The sequence below is a fragment of the Thermobia domestica genome, chromosome 18 (assembly GCF_964235325.1).
Source record: "Thermobia domestica chromosome 18, izTheDome1.hap1.1, whole genome shotgun sequence".
In the NCBI taxonomy this organism is placed as follows: Eukaryota; Metazoa; Arthropoda; class Insecta; order Zygentoma; family Lepismatidae; genus Thermobia; species Thermobia domestica.
Window position 1 is genome coordinate 88,598,282 of NC_137471.1, and position 27,870 is coordinate 88,626,151.

At 35.1% G+C, this 27,870-nt stretch overlaps 1 protein-coding gene across 1 annotated transcript; it reads left to right on the forward strand.

Annotated features, from left to right (window-relative positions):
- The first annotated feature begins 23,795 nt into the window (after nt 1-23,795).
- LOC145675161 (peptide transporter family 1-like) lies at nt 23,796-24,875 on the forward strand. Its single transcript, XM_081745532.1, has one exon. It carries the CDS (start codon nt 23,796-23,798, stop codon nt 24,873-24,875), a length of 1,080 nt encoding a protein of 359 aa, XP_081601658.1.
- Nucleotides 24,876-27,870: the final 2,995 nt, after the last annotated feature.

Here is a 27,870-nt window from a genome sequence, read left to right on the forward strand (position 1 = left end):
CAGTTGCATAGGCTTGCAGAAAATATTCTAAAGTTAGCACGTGAAGTGTGCTTCAAACATTACTTTTCAGAAATTTATTATTTTAAAATAATTTTAGTATCATCAGTGTTCTCAAATAGTAATCAAATTTTGTAACAAAAATCTCACTCGTCTCCACGAAACGCAATCTTAGCCCCCAAAAGCCATAACTAGAAAACTTTTAAAGCAGTAACTCCGAAATTACTTGTTTTAGGGCTAAAATAACCACACAGGCCTATTTCTGATAAAACTCACCTTAAACCATGTAACATGACTTTCTTTGCATTTGAAATTCCGAAAACGCCCGCCATGATGCTAGGTAACACTATCTGATGTGTCAGGTAACTTACAAGTTTCATCATTCTCTCTCAGCACGTTCTCAGTACACAAGGATGGTAAGCACTTTTGTTTTGCCATGTATATTGATAAATTGTGTGAAATCTATAGTAGGTAGATGTTAAAATCTGCCTAAAAAGCTTATTACTACCAAGAAAGTACTTACGAGAGTTACTGGCAAGAGGATGTAATAAAAGGGGATCGTGATATGAAATAAGTTGAGAATTACTAATTTACACTCAAATGTTCTGTACCCAACATAGTGTGGTCTTAACGACAATAAAATAAATGAAAAGACCGGTTGCAAGAGCAAAGAAGTCTTAATAAATATGTTATTACACGATTTTGAAATATGCTTAAAATCATGTTTTAAAGTGTTCAAAATGTTTAAAACATGTTTTCTGTGCGTGTTTTAAAACATTTTGAACACCTTCTTCATGTTCTAAACACATGTTTTGTTCTTTTTTTTTTTTTTTTTTTTTTAAGAAAAACTATTGTTTCCGACCCTGGTTCTCACAAATGTTAGCGATTTCTTTTGCCTGTCAAAATCTATAGTACATTGGATTACAAAACATGAAGAAAGTTATCGTGCACCATATGATATGACCCTGCCTACACGGAAAACATGGTGTAATAAAGCAGAGAAATTATTTAAGGACGTAAAAATGTATACTGAACGAAAACGGGGATTTGATTTGGAAGATGTAGCTGCTTTTCAAAATTATTTATTGAAGAAAAATTACCAAATTGTAGCATATGAACTCCCGGATGATTCAAGAACTCCGCTAAAGTGGAAAATTTTCGAGAACGCTAGGGAATTCTGCAGTTCAAAACGAAGCAGCGACATCTATGTCCTTGAGAGAAATGTGGATTAGATCTACTATTTCTAATATGTCTTATTATATGCATTATCAGCGAACTCCAAATATATGAATCTATGCTAAGTATTAACAAATAGATAGAGCAAATAATGGAAATTACCTATAGAAAAAGACGAATTGTTAACCCAATCGTAATGAAAAATCTTCTTTACTGTAGAACAGGATCAGTTTACGTAAGAAAGCAAATAGCTCAGTTAGTTAAAGCAACGAGTCTGTATGCCGAAGGTAGGGGGTTCGAACCCAGAGGAAGTACTGTTGTCATTTTCATCACTATGATTATTTTATTTATTTTTTTATGTGGGAAATAATCAAATTGTAACATATGTGTAAAACTCATAACGATACCAAAAAAAGAGAAAATGTCGCATTTGCATTAGTGTATAATTTTTGTTTGCAAACACTTTCGTAATTATTTCCCCTGTGCTCACTGCTCACTACATACTCACTGATGCATAACGAATGTTTTCCAGTAAATGTTAATTCTAATTTGGAGAATTTTATAGTTTCACAATATTTCTCACTACATAGTCTTCTATCTACGTGTTTGGATATTTTGATAACAGATTTCCCTATTAAATGTTTAATTTTCCCTATAAATATTTGCATTGAATTGAAATTGTTTTGAATTTACTACATAAGGAAAGGTGCCCGAAGGAGGAGAACTCAAGTAATTGATATTCTACGTAAAAGCAACCTATTGTAGAATGACGATGCTTCTTACCTTCAGCACATAATCTTAACGTTAGAGAGTCAGAGAGAGAAAAGTCCTGTTTTTTCCTCCTCTATGACCACTCATCTTAAAGCTCTACATATAATGATTCGTGTCACATAAATTCGGCTCTCCAAAGACATTCATATTTTTTATTATTATTATTATTATTATTATTATTATTATTATTCCTCAATATGCCACCCTTACATAATGTAGTAACTTTAGATATCTTAGTTTAAAGTGCTTTCTTTAGTAATAATTTGAGCAACCACGTCACAAAATTTAAAATGTATGAGGGGGCACGACGTTTTATTTCCCCCTCTCTTTTGAGCACCCTCCAACAGAAAGTATATAATTTCTGAGAAGCAGGGCAGACAACATGAATAAGAAATATATTTAGAGCCTCCTTTCCTCCTTCGTGAATGGAATATCACGAAGCATTTTTTATTCTACTGAAGACGACCCTAGGCCGTTATGGTTAGGTAACAAAAGAAATACCTAATATATTTATAGCGCCCCTTAACGGTAATAGTACCTCTTCTTTATTTGTTCGAGGCTGTCCTACACAACTAAGGGTGACAAAAAAGAATAGGAAAAGTGTCTAAAGATTACAAAGCACTTTATATTTTGTCAGAAACAAGGCAGTATATACACAGCATTGCTTTCGTTAACAAGTGAAATAATTTCGACTTTTGCCGATCATTGTTCTAGAGGGATTTTTCCAGGATGGTTTTTGTGTCGGGCTAATAACGATGAGTATGTTTATTTACATCATCGTTAAAGAAATAACAAACTTTCTTAAAGGAACTTACTTAGGAAACAGATCTTCCTTCTACTTAGCCAGAGCCTACTGTGAAAAATTGCATCTGGCGTTCTGAGTGAAAGTTCTATGGGACTATTAGAAAATATATACTCCCGTTTCCACGCTGATGGTAGAATTTCTTAAGCAGTTATTGAATTACGTTCGAAGCATAGGCGTAAATAGCGCCCCCGCAACCCTGTGGCGTGGGGACCGCACAAGCTGCAAGACCAAAAAATATACAGAAAGTACGCAGGGGCGGACCAGGCCAAATTTTCACACGGGCAAAGTGACTTTTTGGCGCCCTTCCCCTAGTACTAGTCTATATTTTACATTTTATCATAGTGTTCTTAATATTTTAAACCCATTTTTCAAAAAGAAATCCATTACCTAGGAAAACTTCACAAAGAATATGGCCCGCTATAAACAATACGAACTCCGTTCCCCTGGTCTAGTGGCTAGCACGCCTGCCTTCTATGGTACCGGGTCCAATTCCCGGTGGATTACTGTTGAACGATAAAAGTGGTTCGGATTCCACTATAATTAGTATCCACATCTCCCTTGGCTATTAAGGCATAACCGTGGAACGCTAAACTCAAGCAAACAAACAAACAATACTTACTTCCCGGTACTCTTTATTCTACATGCCATCTCTCCATTTTTCGATACAGCCCCCTTAGTACTATAAAACTCTCTTCTTCCATAGTGAAATGGAAAAAGATCATGTAATTGCCACTACTTTACTAGAATATAAACCAAAAACGTCAGTAGAAAACATAAAATTTACTTTTTGAGGCTCGTTTTGGCGTCCCTCTTTCTCTGGCGCCCCGAGCAGTTGCCCGGCCCTTGGTCCGCCCCTGAAAGTACGAACGCATAGCTAAGGACTGCGGAAGAGAGGTTAACCTTCATGTTATGCCACTGGTTTGGCGTGTTTGAAATGTTCAGTAAGTGATCGGTTAGTGAAATAATTTCGACGGTTACTGATGTTTAAAGTTTAGCTAAGACAAAGCTACCTAACCAAATACATTTGATATCGCGATGTCACAATTTGATTTTTCCTCATATGAAAAAGATAAAAACAATAGTAATAAAACCCCTTACTCGTACTGGGCTCGAACTAAGAACCTAATTCGTACAGACTAGTTGCTCTGACCAACTGAGTTTGATTTCTTACGCGAAAGAAGTCTGTTATATTAAGAGGCATGCTATACATTATCAGAACTTCGAAGTAATACGAGCATGGCTTAAGAACAGAGACGGAACTGAATTACCACTCGATTGACCTTGAGGGCAAATCACCAAAGGGTAGCTATAAACGTAAGTTCAGCATGCATTTCTGTGGAGTTCTGTTCAGTACTATTCCTATCTGCCAGTCATGCTTGTTCGTAGGAGTAATATTTTAAAAACCTAATCTTTGGAAACAGCACAATGGCAGAGAACCAAAGGAAAGGAATTCTTGCCCTTGTGAACTTGTGATACCACCATGTGCAATAAAACTGACGCGTCTCCTTGAAGTGATATTTCATCGCAAATGACTCGTTTTCCTTTATATAGTCTATCCGAAGTTTTTGAGTGTTTCAAAACGAGGAAACGTTACTGACCAACAAGGACGCATTTAGGGGTGGGTCCAGGGGGTCCGGACCCCCTCTGAAATCCCAACGTTTCTGTAAATTTAGCCTAATTTTGGGGATTATCTTTTAAAATTTTATTATAATTTATCCTAATATTGAAGTCGGACCCCTCCCGAAATAAATTACTGCATACGTGTCTGCTGACAATTTTCAATATATTCGTTAAATAATAAAGTAAAATAACTAAATTAGGAGCAAAAAGCTTCAACATGGGCTAACATTTGTCCATTGCCAATATTGTTAGAAGGGATATTAATAACAAAAACTGCTAGTCAATGCTGAACCTTGGAACGTCATCCCGAACAACAAGCCTATTATTGAGAACTACATATGAAACATGTTATCAAAACATCCAGCTTTTATCTGGCATGAAATTATTATATACACCAAAATTCACTCTCCTAAAATGTATCTAAACATTGCTCTACGTATCTACGAAGCAATGAATTTTTTTTATCGAAATATGTGAGCAGGAAACTCTAACAGCCAGCCATTTTATTTAAATCGTCATAAATCCTGTAACCGTGCGTTAACGTGAAGACAAAGCTTGGTCCATTGGTAAAGTGTTGGAAGAATAAAAACTCATTGTTCGTAGATGCGAATCTATCCACTCACCATAACATTTTATTCTTATGTGTAACGATGAAATAAGAAAAAAATGTATAACCGTTAAGACAAAACTTCAAACAAGTCTGTAGAGAACAATACTAAAATAGTAACACAATGATGTCAACCAAAAATTATCATGTAGCGTTTGGACGAAATTACACCTGTCAACAATTGCAGAAGTAAAAACAGGCTCATAGGTGTAATGCAGTCTAGACTTCTGAATGCATTTATTTCCTGAAAACTTCCGTCTCGTCATTGGTATGCCGTTAGTCATTGTAAAACCTTTCAATTGGAAGTGAAATGACACAAACTAAAACAGTTTTAAATCAATAAATGTCTATGTGTAAAAGTAGAATGTTAAGAGAAATGCCTCGATAATTATTACAATCAATTTTCTCGTCTTTCTTGTGAATTGGAACAGTGATTGATTCTTCCACTCTTTTTAAATGCATTCCATAGTTTTTCCCTTTTGCAAAAAAAAAAAAAGTTTCGTAACGATATGTTGAATTTTGTTGTTAAAAATTCAGAAACTTTAAGGACTGGGTAAACCGTGATGATGGTTATATATTCTACAGCCTAGGAAAACATACGCTCAGATGAACTGTCTATTACGTATATGATCCATGAACATAAAATTCGATACTTTCCCGATTCTGAGCAAGCTTAAGGAACAATCAGTGCATTACAGAATTTGGAGCTTTACCGATTTTGCAGATCCGAAGCACCTGATATGTGGTAACAGATTATTACGTATGTGATCAATCCGTGAAAAATTTGTTCGAAATATTCATACAATATATATGAAAGTTTCAAGAATATGCAGAACCACCCGAAATGAAGCTCTTGATGTGCAGATTTCTCTCATATTTTTCTTTATTTTGCTTCAAAAAGAGAATGTGTTATATTTTGAAGTAAAAACACTACATACATTTTTGGTAGTTATTTGTGTATGATTTTTAAAAGTACTTATTGTATATAAGAGGTTAAAATATTATTACATATATTGGTTAATCCTTTGGAATTCATAATGTAAATATGTTAAGAATTTTAAAAATCTGTTTTAAAATTCATGGTTTATTTTCGAGGTTTCATATTATTATCTGCATCAACCACTAATTAAATGAGTTTTTTGTTCTAGAGAAGCGAAACAAAGTCTGCTTTATCAGTTTAAAGCAAAATTTTCAAAAAAAGCCCAAAATTTTCCAAGCAAAAAAGCGAAGCAGGAAAAAACGTTGATTTTTTTTTAAAAAAGACGTTTTTCCCGAGCCCTTGCATCTCTAATTAGAATACATGTGTGCCCCATTGCACCTGAGACATGTTCGGGTCTGATTGGGGTATGTAACACAAAACTTTTGTCATTGGATTACAACAAACAATGAAATAGGTCGTTTCACTTCCATTCGTATTAATTTACGCCCGGTTCGTATGGTGTAAACATGATTAGCAGAATAGAGTTCATCTGAAATTTTAGAAATAACACCATAGTCTCCAAGAACTCTTCTAATTTCAACATCGTCAAGTTTCATTGGCGTACAAAGTAACTTAACTGTTACAATTTGCACATCAGCAAACAAAATTGGTACTGGATGTTTCCCATCTGTATCAGTATAGTACACAGTTCCGCCAGAAGTACGCAAAACTGTTTCACAAGGCTCTTCGGTACGGAGTTTCACATATAACAATTTGCGATAAGCATCTATTTCGATACTTAATATATCATATATCAGCAACAGAAAACTTGAAATTATCACTGAGCCACTGATGCAAACTCAAGGTACTTGGTCGCTGCGAAACACTACCAAAATCATATTTAAGGGTATTTACCCTTTTTAACGACATGGTTCATTCAAGTAATTCACTCATAAAAATAACAGAGAAAGAAAGAAGAAAAATCATAGCAAACCTGATTGCTAAGAAAAGCAGCGTTGAAAGTAAACACGTCAGAGCTTGTTACACAGAGCGAAGACACGTCCACTCACCTCAACAAGCAAATACAGTATATCGGGCTACCTGAAGTTTCAACCCAAATATTACTTAGTTTAGCCCTGATCTTTGGAACGAACGAAAGTGCACAACGAAATTCATTTATTCGACGTCCTAGAGAGAAATTAATGCCCACTAATAAAGGAAAAATATACAATCCAGGAAAAATTACAGAAATAAAACATATTTTGCAGTAATCTCGATTCGACGTCCAAGTTCAAAAGTACGTGAATAATAATAATAATAATAATAATAATAATAATAATAATAATAATAATAATAGTAATAATTGCTCACATTCATAGTGGTTGCCTATTATTATTATTATTATTATTATTATTATTATTATTATTATTATTATTATTGTTATCAATTACCCGCTTCGTTGTGTTAAATTGAGAGAAAATTATGTGTTCGGTTACTCAGTCACTGTTTAGTATTACTAAAACGCTCTTTGATACCGGTCATTTTCGATTAGTTTTATATATCCCCTCCCCGAACCTGTGGGGCACCGCATCTGCAGTGTCATTGTTTATCTCAGCAAGCCGGAAAACTATGAATTCGACACTGATATTGGTTATTTCGATCATTTTTTATATGTCTTCCCCTCTTCCAAGTTGCGGCGCTGAATTCATAGTTTCGCCACTAATACCGGTCATTTTCCGGTATTTTTTAATGTTGCTTCCCCTCTCCATCTTTACACCGTCAAAGTGATATGACAGAAACCATCTCAGGTTCGAACTTCATCTAGATTGAAAATTTGATCGAGATCGGTCGGGTGGTTCAAGAGTGATGAAGTCACAAAGACAGTCACTTTCATTTTCATTTTTTTACATATATCTCCCTCTCTCCGGCCCCTACGTTGCACCGTGAAACTGAAATGATAAAAGTCGTCCCAGATCCAAACCTTATCTATGTTGAAAGTTTCATAGAGATCGGTCTGGTGTTTCAAGAGTTATTACGTTTTATTCATTTTTATATATCAACCCTCCTCTCGTCCTCCTCCCATAAGTTCTACCGTTAAAATGAAATGTAAAAAGCCTTCCCAGGCCCGAACCTAATCAACGTTGAAAATTTGATAGAGATCGGTTGGGTGATTCAAGAGATTAGGAGCCCCAAACATAGTTACTTTCAATTTTATTACTTTATTATTATTATTATTATTATTATTATTATTATTATTATTATTATTATTATTATTATTATTATTATTATTATTAACGTACTTTTGAACTTGCACGGCGAAATTACTGCAAAATATGTGTTATGTCTCTATCTTTTCCTGGATTGTATGTTTTTCCTTTATTAGTGGGCATTAATTTCTCTCTAGACCGTCGAATAAATGAATTTCGTTATTCACTTTGGTGTAAATAACGTTATAGGAAGATGCCGTTTCGTTCCAAAGTTCCAAGATTGGCTTATAATTTCAGGTGGCCCGATAGTGTAGGGGTAACGTAATGGCCTTATGAATAATACAGCTATCTGAACATAGGTTCAAGTCCTGTTCACCCCAAAGTTAACTTTTTACAAAGTGAGTGTGAAGAATCGACTTATCATACTGGACAAGCAATACGTAAGAATGTGGACGCAAACAACTGTATCATGATAGAAACGATTTACGAATGTTAGTTGGGAAAGGGCAAGGGAATTATCAGGACATTCCAAACACATCATTGATCAGCAGCATACACTTTTCGTGTTATCGTTCTCAGAAACAAACACTACACCATTTGTTAAACAAAGTTTGCCTAAAGCGATCGGTGGTGTAGTGGTAGCGTGCTAGACTTCCGAATGGAATATCTTGGTTCGATTCCCCATCAAGTAGAATGATTTTTTCACATAAAATAATGGCTGCAGAGATTTATCTTCTGATGGAGAACTTACATAGCATCACGCATAATTTCAGTAAACAGTGAGTGCCTTCTACATCATACACTGCAATGATAAGTATGTTTCATATTTATATTCGCCCCCTCCGTCCCTCTCATTCTTGACGTTTTCCTATCTTGTCTTTCCATCTTTCACTTCCCTCCTCTCTCTCTCTCACGCACACACGCACTTCATGTTCCAAAGTTAAAACGGAGCAAGAGCTCGATATACCTGGTCTGGAGAATCTAATTAACTGGGAACTTCGGCGTCGTGCTTTTCGTGCTCTCGAGATAACATCTCCAGTCCTGGTCACCTCTAACAGAAATACTGCTTAAACGCAAAGGAATAAATAAAATCTCTTTTTTATCCTCTGGGTTACCGAGTCTCAGTCGAATTGCCGGGTCACTACGGATTTCAATCCTCGACCTAGTGGTGGTCTAAAACCTTACCAACATCATTCGACTGACACGATGATCCGTTTGAGCTCTGAACGTGTTCATTATATCTGTGCAAATTACGTTATATCTGGAAGAAATGAAATCAATGCTGGATGTTCGGAACAGATAAATATTCGGAAAAGACTAGAAAAAGGTAACCTCTTTGGTTATTAGAAAACAGGAAACTTTTCGAATATTTGTAACTTTTCATTACGACACAGTTTCTACTTATAATATAGGGTATTTCTGATAGAAATTTAGCAGTAAAATAGCATTCTTCAATTTTCTTTCTTTTTTCCTTTTTTTTTTTTTAGTTTGCATTCGTAGTCTGAATTGGAGAATATGATCAATGATGTCTACTGGGTATATTAAAATGTGTTTTTAGATCAGTACGTCTAATAAACACTACCGAATTTGCAATCGAACCACGCGGAAACAAAGCATGTGTGTTAAACTTTTGACGTTATCCTAAATGTGTCTCAGAGATCTACAGTTCTACTGGAAAATGAGTATGCTATCCATTATGAAAGTGACATAATGAATGTTTAAAGCATCCTCTATATATTCGAACAGTTCTGAAAAAATATGTAAAAACACTCGTTATGTCTATATTGCTATTGGATTTCTGGAAACGGAACTTTATAATGTTAGGGTTTTTTCTTACTACGTTTGAATTCCACAGTTTTATCTGTTCTCCCTTTTATTTTATTCTTCTTCTTCTTTTCTCTCTCTGCCTCATTTCTGAATCTCTGTGTAATAGACATTCATTGGTTTCAATTTTTCATTATGTGTGTTTCAGTTTCTCCCTACATCAACCTATGAATCTTGTTTCGTCTCGGGTTTTCTTTCATTTTATCGAAACTAATACATGTGTAGTTTACGCTCATCTTGTTAGCTAATTTTAGTGTGGGAAAAGGGGGGCGCGGTGGCTCAGTGGTAGAGCGTTCACCTCTGGTGCTTGGGGTCCCGGGTTCGATCCCAGCCCCCGCCAATTGAACTTTGTGGTGGACAAACACCGTGCTCGTGGGTTTTCTCGGGGTACTCCCGTTTCCTCCCACTTTCTTCATTCCACCATTTCACTCATCTCTCATTATCACCGTCTCCTTTAGCCTAACCGGCATAACCGTGGGACTTAAAACTTACAGATTTCATTTCATTTTTTAGTGTGGGAAAGAAGAAAGGAGGAGAGAGAGGGGGTCTCTTTACCTGACACGATTATGGGATAAGAAGGTGTATCTTGAGTGTCCTAACTGCACGGCGTTAGCTGTCGCAATTTTTTCGATTCGGAGTGTACCACGGTAGGTCACGTTTGGCACTGATCCCTAATTCGATCCCAGCTTCCGCCAAGTGCGCTTTGTGGTGCACAAACATCGTGTTTATGAATTTTCTCGGGATTCTTCCGTTTCGTTATGCCACCATTATTATCCGTACCAACACAGTCACTCTTACCCTTGCCGCATAATCATGAGACATTGAACTGAACTTGAAAATAACAAAAAAGAAAGAAAGAATGTTGCACAAGGAATCCATGAAGTCCCATACACGTTTGCACCATTGACACTCGCTTATATTTCGATTTCTAGAAAGAGCGAGGTACTCCCATGCGAAAAAAAAAATGCGCGTATACTGTAACTCACGATTTTTCTCAATTATTTCATTTTCCTTATGTTTATGGGTAAAATTCAGTTATCAGTATGTGGAGATAATAGAAAGCAATCCATCTAAGGAGATATTTCCAAAAAATATAATAAAAGAATAAAAATATAAGCAAAAAACAAAATTATGTTCGGTTTTGTGTATACTGGCAATAATGTTTTCGAGGGAATTTTTGGAGCAGCACAGCACGATTGTAGAGGGAATTACAGAATTGGTAACAGAACAGGGGGACAGTTGAATCAAGGAACAGGAAAGTGGAGTAAAATATTGCATTTATTGGCTTAAATCTAGGGTGTAAATTGTCTGCCAAATATAAATTAGCTTCTGTAACCAAGATGTTGTACGGAAATATATAAACAAAGAGAAAAACTGTTGTCTTAAGTTTGGAAGTGACATGCTCTATAGCCATGAGCATTTATTTCTTAAGAAAAAGATAGGCAACAAAAGAAAGTCTGTGTGGTCAAGTGGGTAGAGTGACGGATTAGTAATTCTTATACTGTTTTGACCCCAGATCAAATCTCATCCGATCCTGTTCAATTTTTTTTTATTTTTACGAAACATTATAGAAGTGTATAATTTGTATGTTAATAAAAACTGAAACAATACAATAAAGAAATAACTTTTTGTTTCCTCTGGTGATGTATTTATTTAGAATTAGTGTACTATTAGTAATAGCCATTGCTTTCAGTTTATGCTGTTATATAGCTTCTTTTATCATCCTCTTTTCTTGAAAAAAAAACAAAAAAAACAAATTTGTCTCCAATAAAGTATGAAAAATATATATAGACAGAAACAGACATAGTATCAAACGTGATTTATCGTGATGAAATAAACAAGTTTCCCGTTATTAAAAAAGAAAACTATAGAAAATCATTGAATTTGGTCTTTAGGTTTTTAGCATGCTATATATATTCTTTATAAGACTATACTTTATAAGGCAAGATGTGCGATCATACCCACAAATTTAGCTAGTGGATGAAAGATGTTTTCGGCACAAATATTTTACAGGTCTAGGTGCATGAAACATCAATACGCCATGGTCTTGACCTTCGTTTATTTCACATTATTATCCGACATATCATAGCAGGTAAAAAGCAGCTTCAATCGGCAAGAAAAACTGCAAGTTGTGGTCTTAGTCTGTTTTTGATGCTCCGGGCTCGATCGCCTAGCACGCCCGTCTATACCTTGACTCATACGTCTATCATTCAGTGGAGGCACATATCCAGCTTTACTTTTCGGAGGGGACCCGACACGAAAGCTCGTAAGCACGTAATTCTAATGTTTCAAAAATATCAATAAAAATAATAATGGGGCCCAGGAAGGCATACGCCCAGAGAACAACCTAGACACAGCTATGAGTGTAAAGGATAAGTAACAGGCTGCTATCTGTTGTTTTGAAATCATTTTTTTATTTAACCTTATTAAATTTTTTGAAACCCTTTACAAGTAGCTGCGGAGACCATAGCTGTCGTCAGAAATCCCTAATAATAATAATAATAATGCAACAGTTCTGTATTTCTCTTAAACATTTCTTACATTTCATTTATGAACCGGTCAAACTGCATTCTAACACAAACGAAATCAAAAAAATATTTTCTAGAGACATGTAAGGAAAACTGTCTGCTACGTGTATCACATAACAAAAATAGCAAATGGCAATGAGTGTATCGTTCTAATACAGTAATGTTATAAACAGAACGGAAACGAAATTGTAATCCCATTTAAGTGTTCTTTAATTCCACCTGGTATCAATGGCATTACGGTATATTCTTACAAGTAACACTTCCCAAGTGTAACACTCTGATTTGGATAAAATTTGACAGGCAGATACTACACATAAAATAAACGAATACATGTTTTTTTTTATTTTCTGCGGAAAAACGGTTTTAGGGGGCAAAAGCCCTCACCCAAAATTTTGAAAGTTACCGCCCGAAAGACAAAAAAAAAAAAAAAAAGTGGACCAAAGTGAACGAAATCGTGCACAGATATGGCAGACGTAAAATGAAGGAATACGTGTTTTGTATTTTCCTGGAAAAACGGTTAGGTGGGGCACAGACCCCTCCAAACCTTTGATCATGAAATATCAAAAGTGATAGTAACAATATGTCTGATGTGTGTAAAGGACGAAGAATTCCAGCGACACTTTGTGTATGGACAATACGCAAAAACTAAACGAATACCTGTTTTTTTATTTTCTGCGGAAAAATGGTTTTAGGGGACAAAAGCCCCCATCCAAAATTTTGAAATTTGACGCCCGAAAGGCAAGAAGAAGTGAACCGAAATGAATGAAATTGTGCAAAGATATTGCAGAGGAAAAATGAGGGAATATGGGTTCCGTATTTTCCTGCAAAAAAAAAAAAAAAAAAAAAAAACGTTTGGGTGGGACACAGACCCATCCAAAACTTTGATCGTGAAATATCAAAAGTGCTAATAATAGTATGTCAGAAGTGCTTATAGGACATGAAGAATTTGAACGACACATTGTGTAGGGACAATACGCAAAAAACAAACGAATACGGGTTTATTTTCTGCGAAAAAATGGTTTTAGGGGGCAGAATTCCCCACCCAAAATTTTGAAATCGTGCATAGATATTCTAGACGTAAATTGAGGTAATTGTGTTTCGTATTTTCCTGGAAAAAAGGCGGTTGAGTGGGGAACGGACCTTCTAAGCTGTTGATTACGAAATATTAAAAGTGCAAATAAGTATACGTCAGAAGTTCCTAAAGAGTATGGAGAATTGCAACGAAACTTCGTATAGGGACAATTTGCAAAATAATAAATGAAATGCGTTTTAATTTGTACGACAAAACAGTGTTGGGGCCTAGAGCCCCTCCAAAAAAAAAAGTAAATATTACCTTAAAAGTGCAGGAAGGAATGGACCGAAGCAAATGAAAATGTGTGTAGAAATTGTATAGACTGTATGTAAAATAAGGACTTTCGTGTTTTTAAGATGTCCCTATCAATTTTGGCACATCAACAACAAACAGGAAATTAATCGGCACGTGTTTTTGTTTATGCGGAAAAGCATTATAAGGGTTAAAGTTGCCTCGTGATATACTACAAAATACGCTAACTGTTTGTGCTTGTTATTGATCTGCCAAATTTGAAGTAATCTGATGGAGACGCTTGTGAAACACGAGAGGCTTTATTTTTCATATCCAATATCTACAGACAATTTCATTCGCTTCGGTCCTGTCCTTCCGACACTCAACGCCTCGGTCCACTCAAGTTTTTTTTTCTTTTTAGGAAAATACGAAGCACGTATTCCCTCATCTTACCTCTACAACATTTGTGAACAATTTTATTCAGTTCGGTCCATTTCTTCTTGCCTTTCTTGCGTCCAATTTCAAAATTCTGGGTGGGACCATTTGCCCCCTAAAACCGTTTTTTCGCAGGAAATAAAAAAGCCGTATTTGTTTATTTTTTGCTTATTGTACTAACACAAAGTTTTGTTCCAATTCTTAATGTAAAATTTAGGCACTTCTGGCATACTGTTATTATCACTTTTGATATTTCATGATCAAAGTTTTGGAGGGGTCTGTGCCCCACCTAACCGTTTTTTCCAGGAAAATACAAAACACGTATTTCCTAATTTTATGTCCGCAATATCTGTTCACAATTTCGTTCACTTTGGTCCACTTGTTTTTGCCTTTCGGGCGTCAAATTTCAAAATTTTGGTTGAGGGCTTTTGCCCCGTAAAACCGTTTTTCAGCAAAAAATAAAGAAGAACTTATTTGTTTATTTTATGTGTAGTATCTACCTGCCAAATTTTATCAAAATCGGAGTGTTACACTTGGGAAGTGTTACTTGTTAGAATTATAACAACAACGCATTGTCCACAGTTTGGACACTGACTCATAGTAATCTGACATAAAAGAACCTCAAAAGGGAAAAAGTAGGTTTATTAAAAAGTGCTTGAGGTTTGGTAAGGGACAGCTTCCAGGACCTCACGCTGGACACGTCACTGAGTCAATGCATTGTATTTGTTTCTTGCAAAACATGATAATTAGATGCGTAATATGTAAAATTATATCATAGTTTGAATTTTAATAGGTCTTTCCTTAATACATCCATATTATCCGGCGTTCTGCCTGCCTGTTTCATGTCGGATAAGCGAAACTCTACTGTATTTTCAAAGATAGCATATACACAGGGGCTAGAGGTCTGCACGGGCCGGAATTTTTAGAACGGACCCGTCCCTTCCCCTTTAATTTATAATCTATAGGCATTAGCGGATTAAGGGCGGAGCCAATGCAGCCCAGGCTTCGGGGCCCCAAGCTCAGGGGGCCCTTTAAAATCCCTCTGTTTAATACTAAAATATAGTAATCAACTTATTATATTATAGGCTTCAGACCGATGCTAATTTTTTTCCCGCTCGTTACGCTTGTGGTATCGCTAGATTTAAGTCTTTCTATCAGCAGCATTTACTTGTTAATAATGAATGCAATTATTTAATTGTTAATAATGAATTTAACTAAACTAATTATTCTAAACTTGGAGCACATTCAAATATTACAGCATAGTTCTCGGTAGTTCCATAAGCCTATGAGGCTGTGGAAGGCAGAAAAGAAAATTTATGCACTGGAACTATTCTTAACATAGGGCCTCCTTAAAACAGTCGGTTCTAGGTCCCCAAAAGCCTTAATCCGCCCCTGTCTATAAGCAATATTTCACGAAAAGCTGGTATTTTTTAACAAATGTGTTCATCATCAAGTTTTCATAAAGTAGTCCCTTTCTCCTTTAAGTAATTTCAGAGCCCACGGTGTTTCAGTGGTAGAGCGTTCACCTCTGGTGCATGGAGTCCTTGGTTCGATCTATGCTCGCGCCAAGTGAACCTTGTGCTGGACAAACACTGTGCGTGGGTTTTCTCGAGGTTCTCCCGTTTTATCCCACTTTCTTCACTCGATCATTTCATTCATTTCTTATCATCACGGTCTCCTTTAGCCTATCCGGCATAATCGTGGGACGTAAAACTTAAAGATTTCATTTCAATCAAAAAACACTTGCAGGAAGTATGTAATTTCGAATAAAACAAACTACTATATACAATTCTGAGTATATTATTCTTTTATGAAATTCTCGCGAACCTTATTTCTAAATCGAAGAGTAAGAAGACTAAATTCACTCTCTTATTATTATAGATCCATTTCAATTGAAGCAGTTGGAATAGTTGGAAAAAAATTTAAAAAAATAGAAAAAAACATACCCTATATTCCAGTGTGCCACAATCGGTATAACGTGGCACACTGGTGTGTCCAGCAAAGTGAACTGTGTGACGCAAACTTTTTCCTATTATTTGCAAGAATATTTGTCGAGCTTCTGTTATTTATTATTATTATTATTATTATTATCATCAACGATTCTTCCATGGATCAGCTGTCTGTTTACGGTTAAGCAACCACAAGTATCACATTGAGGGAATGAGTATAATTATTTACTTTAATAGTAATACAAAATCTATTTGCTTGTGTATTCTACGTCACATCTCTTGGACGAATAACAGCATCCGTCTAGAAAGCTAGGACTAACAACAAAGGGATCCGAAGTTGTGACCACACACCGCCCCAAATCGTGAGTGCCACAAGTTCCCTTCTACGCCTTAGCACAATAAGGGCTGTTGCGTTCAGTGAGAGAGAGAAACAACTTAATTCCATTGCAGTTATATGCTTATTAAATGTTAACTTATATTTATAAATTATGTAAGTGATCGTATCGTTTTCTGTTTATTATTATTATTATTATTATTATTATTATTATTATTATTATTATTATTATTATTATTATTATTATTATTATTATTATTATTATTATACATTTCTTATTACGTTGATTGCCATGTGTATGGAATTCCATACACACGGCTCTCCTGTGCAGTAGAGCGTGATTATTTTCCATACGCAAACAATGTAGATATTCCAAGTTTGTTGTGTTCGTTCTATAGCTGTGTATGTAATTAGATACATATGGCGTAGAAATCAAAATTTGATGTCCATGCCACGTATATGCAAAACCATACACAAAGACATTGAGTTTGAGTTTAACGTCTCGCTCAGCAACGAAGCTATATGAGACGTCGGCCTACTGATTAACGTGGACTCCGAAGCACGTAAGCTCTCGCCGGGAATCGAAGCCGGGTCTTCCACGCCAAAGGCGCGTACGCTAACCGCTTAGCCACTAATGAGCTCATGAACAGAGACATTTAAAACAAAGGCGAAAACAAAGATGTGTGATGTGATTTTGAGTTTAACGTCCCTTTCAGCAGCGAGGCTATATGAGACGTGGACCTACTGATTAACGTAGAATCCGAACCACATGAGCTCCCGCCGGAAGAAAACAAAGGCCTTTGGAATTGACAATAATCGTTTGGACATTTCAGTCGCACCTACCTAATATTAACAACGTTTCTACGATAATTTCGTAACATTGTATTATTTCTTTGTTGATTAGCTTGGTTAGGCTTATTTAAACACTTTTTTTCTTTGCACCGACGTGTCACATCTCTTGGATGAAAATACACTAGCTCTCACTGGAAATCAAATCCAGAACCAATGCACTTGAACCATTTGACCACAACAAGGCACATTTAAAAAGAAGTTTCGATTTTGTTCGGAAAATTGTGATTAGGTGTAACATTAAAAAATATATTTAAGAAAGGATACGGAGCAAACGCACTGTACTTTCTTGCTCGAATTTTTTACACTGACTTATGTTAGGCTGTAACTATTATTGAAACATTTATTTGGGAAATTGCGAATAAAATAATGTTTTGGAAAACTTTGCTAGAAGAAACTTCAGGCCCAAAAGTAAAGTACCCATTGGTCATATTTTCGTTAGAAATAACTTGATCCATATATTAGAATTATTAAGGATATAATTGTATGTGAACTATAAGCAAAAGCGTCTGAGTAATTTCTGAGAAAATCATGAAAAAAGTCACCCCCAAGAATAAATTATCCCTTGTGGATCTTTTCAGGGCAAACGAGCTATGCTATATTGTTAGTGTTTTCGTAAAACATTTATTTATGAAATACGATCACAATTGCCTGAGTCGTTCTTGAGAAAATCACAGGGTAAAACTTACTGTCAAAAGTAATATACCATTTCTAGTTTTTCCGGATGAGGGAATTATACCATATAGCTAGGTTATTTATGTCACATGTATTTATAAAATATGAACAACAAACATCTCCTGAGTGTTTTTTAGGAAGGTCATCGGGTAAAGCTTACCCCCAAAGGTAAACTCTTCTATCTGTAATTTTGACAGTATATCGAGTAATTTTTAAGCAAATCGTCGGGAAAAAATTCACTGTCAAAGTATCTCTTTTGGATTTTTCTTTTCGGAACAAGCGAGTTATACCATATTGTAAGATTATTACAGAAAATATTTTACTGAAATTAGAACAAATTTGTCTGAGTTATTACTGAGAAAATCGTCCAAAAAAATTCAACCCTTGAGAAAACCACTTCTTTTGTATGTTATCGGAATAAACGATTTATGCTGTATGTTAGTTTATTAATGAAACATTTCTTTACGAAATATGAACAAAATTGCCTGAGGCGTTAATGGGAAAACTATCGGGGTAAAGCTCACCCTAAGATTAAGCTACTCCTTCGAACGAGTTGTTTGTTAGGTTATTAATGATACGTTTATTTATGAAATGTGGTTGAGAAAATTCTGCAAAAAGAACGCATACCATACAGTAAATTACACCATATATATTTTTTCAGAAAAATTATTCATATGCGGTGGAGATTCGTTAATAAAATATATATTTATAAAAAGTAAATAAAATCGTCACAGCTTTTTTACTTGAGAAAATTGAATTGTTTTAAATTTTAATCCTTCAGTAATTTACCCTTACTTTTAGATGTCGAAGGACATAAAATTCGAAAGATAGTATGTTATTAAAACGTTATGTCTAGAATTCGGTCTAGATACGTTGAACAGTTTGGCCTCTATTTGAGTGCGTGTAAAAGCGTGACGAACCGAGAGACGAATAGATGGACAGACATTGAAAAATCATTTTTTTTTCGATATGTAGGAGCCATGTAACTTGAATTCATTGAAATCTGGTATTCGGTTTTTATAACTATAACCACACTTTCTTCTTTCGTCGCTCGAATGTGAAAACGAATAGTCCTACACCGACACGTAATGTGATAATTTGTAATCCCCAAAATTTAATTTGTTATGTTTAATGTGTTGTCACGCTAGAAAAAGAAGCTTATGCATGTTAGATCATTTTATTATCAGTTTTTCACGCTACTGTATAATTCGTCGGAAGCATTCGTGTTATTCACAAAGAGAGCTGTAAAATTTAGTTTTGTTTAAAGAAAGCATTCTTGATTTTTTTTTACACAGACTTGCATTTGTTGCACTTGTTGATATGAAACAAAAGGAGAGAGAGAGAGAGAGAGAGTCAATACTCTAAAAAGGAACACACACACACAGAAACACTAGAACAGACAACGAGCTATGGCTGTGATTGTGTTCGTCACGCTGTGTGTAAAGCTGCAGGTCGCGCTTGTTTTGTTTTTTACAAACACACTCGCAGTGAGTTGAAGTTTGAAGTTACTTCTGCTGTGTTAAAAAAAACGGAGAGGGAATGATTAAGCATACCATACCATAAACTAAAAACAATCGCTATTAGTAATAAATAGTAAGCTAATTCTGAATAAATACGTCATCAGAAAACCAGAAAAGTTATTTCATTATTATATTGTTTCGGTTCTTATTAACATAAAAATTATACACTTTCTACAATGTTTTGTAAAGAAAAAAAATTGAACAGGATCGGATGGGATTCGATCTGGGGTCAAAACAGTATAAGAATTACTAATCCGTCACTCTACCCACTTGACCACACAGACTTTCTTTTGTGGCCTATCTTTTCCTTAAGAAATAAATGCTCATGGCTATAGAGCATGTCACTTCCAAATTTAAGACAACAGTTTTTCTCTTTGTTTATATATTTCCGTACAACATCTTGGTTACAGAAGCTAATTTATATTTGCAGACAATTTACACCCTAGATTTAAGCCAATAAATGCAATATTTTACTCCACTTTCCTGTTCCTTGATTCAACTGTCCCCCTGTTCTGTTACCAATTCTGTAATTCCCTCTACAATCGTGCTGTGCTGCTCCAAAAATTCCCTCGAAAACATTATTGCCAGTATACACAAAACCGAACATAATTTTGTTTTTTGCTTATATTTTTATTATTTTATTATATTTTTTGGAAATATCTCCTTAGATTGATTGCTTTCTATTATCTCCACATACTAATAACTGAATTTTACCCATAAACATAAGGAAAATGAAATAATTGAGAAAAATCGTGAGTTACAGTATACGCGCAATTTTTTTGCGCATGGGAGTACACAATTTTCTGCAGAAACAAACAGGTGGATAATTTTATGTAGGAAAGAATAGGAATAAAATCCCCTCTTATACTTATGATTCAAATTCCGGAGCCAGCCGTCCTGAGTTCCACTCAAAACACGCCAGGCAAATACTGGGATAGTACCTCAAGTTCAGTAGCCAGAGATAAAAGAAAATATCCTTATTGAATGGATATTGTTTCTCTAAAATAAAGTCCTTTTTTTAAGAACTGAAGTGTTGGAAATGGCATGTTGCCATATTTATGTTCCATATTCTATTTCTGGCCTGAATTTTTAACCCCCTTCTCCCTTAGAGTAATCCTTTTAAAGAATGTTACATGATAATATCGCAGCTTGAGGAAGGTGCAAGCTATGTTCTAAAATTTATTTCAAACTATCACAATATTGCGAGCGGTCATTATATTCAATGAGATAAAGCAGAAAGACTATTACTCACCGCAAAAAATATGTAGCAATGTTTTCTTCTACATGCAACAGGTAGCGCTTTCGGAAGATGCAACTTCCTTCTTCAGTCTGTGGTAGACTTCAAAAAGGACTTATTTCAAACTGTTCAACAATTTCTCGTGACGCGATCACAAACAAGAGACGTCGTCGATTTGAATGTGAAGAAAGAAATTGTAGAAAACACCATCTCTGTTCCCGTAAAATTGAAATTTCCAAAAAAGGTCCCCTTATTTTTAATTAGGAGTTTATATACCGAGTTTCATCTTCCTAACTGGGCGGGCTCGTGACATTTTTTTTTACATGAATTTCGAACTTCCTGTACTCCTTCTCTTAGAATGCATCCTTGAATCAAAGTATTATAAAAATCCCAGCTTACGGTAGGTACTAATTATTGTATGTTCAAAAATTCATTTCTAACTGCTTAACCGTTTTCCCGTGTGATGCGATTAGAAACAACAGGCAACATCGTTTTCAAATTATAGAAAATGCTTCCTTGCCCACTTTAAATGGAAGCACTCAAAAATACTGCGACACCGCTACACTTACTTTTAATGGAAAGTTTACATAAAAAAACGTCATGTTCCTAACTGGACAGAATTGTGAGATACACTAAGATATTAGCATAGATTTGGATCCTCCGCTCCCCTATTGAACAGGCATTTCAGTCAAAGTAACCCTAGTTCGAGGTACGTGATAACTGCAACCAAAAATTCGTTTCGTATTCCGTATCCGCGTGTTGCGCGCACAAACAAGATTATTTTCATTTTTGTATAATAGATTACGGTTGAACAGTGTTACAGCTAATTTGATCGAGTGCAAACAGAATTCATTATGAATGATTCCCAAACCTTTTTTGTTTTTAATGGTATTCTGTTTTGCTGGTAAATATATATTTTAAGCCAATTTTGAAACTAGAAATACACTAAGAAGTACGATTTGAAAAAGTAATTATAATCATATTAAGATTATTATTTCAATCCAAGTTTTGAAGTATATTTTTGAGGTGGGCTTTTTTGGGTTTTATTGTGTTTTCATGTGGGTTCTTCCCCCCCCCCCCAAAAAAAACACTTGGGAATTTCGGGAATGTGAAAAATTCCAACAACCCTGCTTTGGGCTCATCTTTATTCAGAGTGTATTGGAGAATTTTGTTCTAAGCATGTCTTGAATTTATACCCTGTAGGAAATCTCTTGCACATACTTTGCACATTACTAAAATATGCATTTTTGGAAAACGTGTATAATTCTATTACACTGATATGAACCACCACTCTACAATTCTCGTGAACGAAATTACGCGTGTTGTAGTAGCTTTTCCTCACTTTTGGGCAGTCCTAGCGGTGAAACTAAGCACTTTTTTCCATAGGTACATGAACTTTTTATTATCTTGGGTTAGGAATCGCCTTCCATACGTAGACAATCTTGCTTTGGAAAACCCTGTATGTTTACGAATGAAAGAATGAAGTAGGTTTAACCGCCACCTTTGATCATCATAAGTGGTTTTAATAATTTTTACATTGAACTTACCAAATTTCAACATAATTATTTATAAAAAGTATATTCAGTGATGTAGGTGACTGAAATCCAGGTTTGCACATGAAGAAATATCAATTGAGTTTGGAAGAAAAAAAAGAGCTCTAAACAACGTACTTATTTTATTTATGATTAACATCTTTCTGTATTTCTGACTTATTAAGTAACACTCCACACTTCAAATGAAGATCCACAATCTAAAGCTCTCGTGGATGTTGATGTGTACCAAAGAGATTCAGATACACTTAGAAAAGTGTCGTGTACCAATGAGAAGAATGAGCTTGGAAGAGATGTAGCAATATTTACTGAATAAGACAAACTTCATTCTTCTGAAATGACTGAGCATATATCTAGAGAAATTCCGAAAACTTATTATCGTAAAAATGATAAAGGATTGCGCCCTAGAATTCTTGTTTATCCAGTAAATCCCAATACAGATCAATTTGAACTTCACCTGAAAGGACAGCGTCCGAATGTGGAAACACAGACAACTAGTTTTCCCGATGAAATCACTTCAGCCGGTTCCAATGAATACTCATACTACCAAGGAAGATATAATACTGAAGATCGGATTACAGAAGCGTTGCTCTATATATATCTTTCAAACCTTCTGTCTACTTGTACTACAATATCACTTCACTACCGATTGCTTGCATCCAAGAGTTTGGTAAAATCGACCTATTTTAAACCTAGTAATATTAAAAACCTTTTGAAATATGGTATTTCAATATTTGCATTGCCAATTCTACAGAAATGTTATGGATTGTATGGTATAATGTATATTTGTACTCTTATACAATTAGTTAGTATTCTTATATGGATCTGTAGTAATCTTTCGTTTCTTAAGAATTTCCAAAGGTATATCATGGACTTCACATTCTTTTTCACAACACCGGCTTCAGGAATTTTTGATGTATGCTTAATACCCTTTGGAGCACTTGTTTTCTATGACCCTAGAAGTCAGAGAGAATTAATAAAGTACGTATCAAAGATGTATATGGTTAACAATTTAGTGGCAGCGATAGTTTACCCTCTAACTTCCTGGTTAAAAACTAATGCTGTTTGTATTGGTAATAGTGGGTATTGTGTAAGTGATATCATAGGAACTGTAAGTGGTTTCCTTCTAATGTTATGTTTCAGAACTGGAGAGAAAACGTACACAACGGTGGAACCACACAATAAAATTTTCAGAGCTTGTAGATGTCTACTCACTGCCACGTACAAAAAACTTAAAATCGGACATATAAGAGAAAATTGGGTAATATACGCGTATGCCGACAACAAATATCCTCCAACATTCATATCGGAAATTAACTCTACTCTGAAACTTCTGTTGCTTTTCATTCCTAGTATAATATATTTTGCTGTAAACAATAAGCTCAGAAATGAATTTCGCTCCCAAGCTTCTAAAATGAACGGGAATCTTAAAATTATATATATTCACCCAAAATACGTCAAACTGAGTGTTCCATTTTTTGAGGTAATTATGGCATATATTATTATTAAAAGAATATATCCTATTTTAGAGAAGCGTGATATACTAACTACTCCGCTGACAAAGATGGGAGTTGGTTTGTTCTTAATTATTCTTTCATGTTTTACATGTGGAGTTCTGGAAATTTTTATTGAACCAACGTATAATGTAGTGCCCACATCTAGCAAAGCTCACTTAAGAATATTCAATGGAATGCCTTGTAAACTTAGTTTGGGTGATAAAGTTCTTAACCCGTTGGATGTTTGGGTAAATTATGATGCTGATTTGAATACAACATTTGAAATTAATGTGCTTGATAATTGTAGCCAAACGTTTTCTCTACGACAAAACATTTCAACTTCTACGATTAATGCTCGAAAGAATGCAGCTCTATCCTACGTTATTAGCATATCGAATCAAGAGTTAACTATTTTCGATACAAATTTTACTCCTGTAGGAAGACTTGATAGAGCACTTCCCACGATTTGTGTTATTCATAACGATTTATTATGTGCGACAAATAGTGACAATTGTGACGATGACAAGACGGTAGAACTAAGTACGAAAGCTAATACGTATTATTATAAAGTCAGAGAACAAGTCAGGGCTGGCGAAGTTCATACATTAAAATCTAGTGGAACATATAAAGCAATTTTCGTCCCAAATCAAAAAACTAGACAGTTATTGGGAACTTACTCCTTAGACAGAGGAGGACTTTACACACTTCTTGTTTGTATCAGTTCAAACAGCACAACAGCTAATTTGCACCAAATAGTACCACCGATTTCTGTAAATATGCTTTGGCAGATTCCACAATTGGTATTATTTGCTGCATCCGATGTAATGTTTAATGTTGCCGGTTCAGAACTTGCTTTCAGCCAAGCAAGACCACACTGGGAGCCATTCGTGCAAGCAGCTTGGGTTGCTAACATGGCACTAGGAAATATAATTCTATGGCCTTTCTCATATCTTCCTATTGGAGATAAACATTCCTTAAGGTTCTTTCTTTATGGTGATTTATTAGCAATTGATTTCATCTTGTTTCTTTATCTATCCTATAATTATACGTATATTCAAGATATAATGGAGTAACGTTCAGATTTATAAATTGAGGATGCTCATATAGTTTTACAGAATATGTAAATATTGCGAACTTTTAAAAAAACATTAAAATTGTACTCACTAAATAATCAAGTTTTCTAAAAATTCTTTTTAGTTGAGTGACATGTCATTAAGATATATGACGTACTTATACGTCATTACGCAAACGTATTACGTATTAGGCAACGAAGATTAATTAATAAAAAGGGGGAAAAATGTTTCAATTTTAAATTCCCCTTATTTTCTAAGTACCTAGGTACTGGAAACTTACGTTGCAAATTATCAATTTTATGTTTTAGCGTAAGAAAAGTTAGAAATATTTAGTTTCATTATTTAAGAAAGGAAGTAATCTTCATTTGATGTAACACTTTTGTCATTTTCATTACCATTGGGTCTGAGTTATACTTATGTTAAGTTCGTTAGCACAAATATGTATTCAATAAATGTATCAAAAAATATTTTAATGACTTTTTTTAAGTCAAAAGATCCAATATATTTCAGGCAAAAATTTTCTTATAGGGCTTATATATGGGAAATTACATATAATGTAGCCAAGGGATGTAATGGGGGGATACGCGGGTATACGGCGTATTCCCACCTCTAATTTTTGGAAACTACCGTATAGGCACCTAAAATTTAGGAAGTATGCGGGTATACGCTACATTCGATCCATAGTATACACACTTCATTGGGACAAACAACTTCTTTCATTACTGTATTTCAAAAAAGAATCCCTAAACTGCTGGTCGTTAGGCTGTTGTCACGAATGATGTCTAAATTCTTTTAAAATGTTTGCATTTTCGGGGTGTGAGAATTGAGTTTTCCAAGAAAAATCTTTTATAATGGAAAACAGCAATATGAAGCTGCATTCTGACATTATTATATAAAACCAATCTGTTTCCAATTTTTTTCTTAGAAACTTTTGTTTCTAAAGATAAGTAGGAGATGGGAGATGGGTTGAGAGTGAGGAGTAGGACGTATATTCATGTGGTGCTACTGAAATTTTTCTGTTTTGACGTAGGAATGACCACAGTTTTCACGCTAAATCAAAGTCTTCCAGTTGGATACAGTTTGAGCGAGACAATATGGGACGAAACCACCCCCTTTCTAATCGCGGAAGGAGGTTCCGAAAGAATGTGGTCTTTAATTTAGTTCAAGAGTTAAGATGAAATTAAATGAATATATGTATGCCAAGAAATCGTTGACTTCCACAAAAATAAAACATATGACCTATCGTCGGTCTAGTTTGAAGTATTCACCGTCATTGTCAATACCAACAACTACAACAGCAAAACTTGGGTTAATAGTGTTAATTTATAGCCACAATTGACATAAAAGAAAGCGACAATTGATTTCTATAAATATTTTTAGCAGTTAGTATGTAATAGTAGTTTTCCCGGAACCTACTGGGCAAAAAAAGGAGAGGGTAAAAAATAAACATTTTCTTCGTTGTTTCGGTTTCATTCAGATAAAACTTTGAAGACAATTTGTTAACAGAAGGGGTAAAAAACAAAGTCAGGAACGACTTTTAGCTTATAAGCATGTCACAGCAATCTTTGATCATTTCAATACAACCGTCACTTTGAAATTGCTTAGAAGAGTTTAAACTTTTTTTGTGGGTTGACGAATACAGAATTCCTTTGCAATTTGCAAGATGTCCAAGAAGGTGCTAGAAAATTGATTAAAAAGGAAAAGAAACAATACTTTTGTAAATTCCATTGGTGAGATTTGAAAAGCAAAGAGATCGAGAAGTAGCGATGAACATGTTAATTTGCTACTTACCACTTTAGAGAAAGACGTAAGTATATTTATTTATTTATTTATTTTATATAACGTACATAGGAAGCCTACAGATGTGAATCTTTATCTCAAGGTTCCATCACAAGTTACGTCGTCTTAAAGTGCTTATAATACCTTGATCTACAGAGCAGTCTCCCTAAATGATAAGGAAAGTTTACAATAGGAATTTAACCAACTTTGTTCGACGCTACAAGAGAATACCTACAGTCTTACAGATATCAACATGGTCATAAAAAGAGCCGTTACTTCCATACACAAAGTGATCAAAAAAGTTAAGAGTGAGGATTATCTTTCTACTACCGTATTGCCTTTCATCGGCCGCAACTCTGGCAAACAAGTATAGAATACTTGTCTTGCCAGACATGGTATAAGAGTTATTCATAAACCTCCAGCCAACATCAGATCATTACTCAAACTAATGAAAGAAAACCTTCACCTGCGCACTCCAGATATAATCGTATATCATGTGAATGTGGCACATCATACATAGGACAAAGTGCACGTACAATAGAACAACGATGCAAAGAACACAACACCTACATAAGACTTCAGTAACCCGAAAAGTCAGAATTGTGTCAGCTTGGAAACAGAATTGATTCTACAAATACCACTATAGTAGCGAAGTGCAGCAATTTTGGAACAGAATAATAAAGAAAGCCATATCTCACGTGAAAGGAATAGTCTCAATAGAGATAATGGGTCTCAACTCAATCCTATGTGGTCATCTCTTCTCTTATCAGGAACAAGACACTCAACAAAACAATTTATCATAGCCACAACAATAGCCAATCAGAAGCCAGCATCCCTCAGCCAATCACAAGCCCACATTCATAGATCCGCTTCTAAACAGTCACCATATGCACATACCCACATCTCCGGTCTCATCATAATGCAAGTGTTCCATGGACCGAGAGAGGCAAGCTGCAGTCTACACTACCGCGGAAGAATTATCGTCTACAGCGTACAGGAGCAGTACAAGTCTATGGAAGCAAGCAGCAGCAGGACAAGTGACCGCCCTATGTCCGCGTAAGACTTAAATCGGAAAGAAAATTGACTGTTATGATTGACTAAGACAAGGGCAATGGATCGTGCCGCTCTTCTAAGAGTGGTACCATCCGGCTCTTATAAGAACCATCTTAAAAGAGAGATTTGCCTCTCCTACAATATTGACGTTAAACAAACCGAA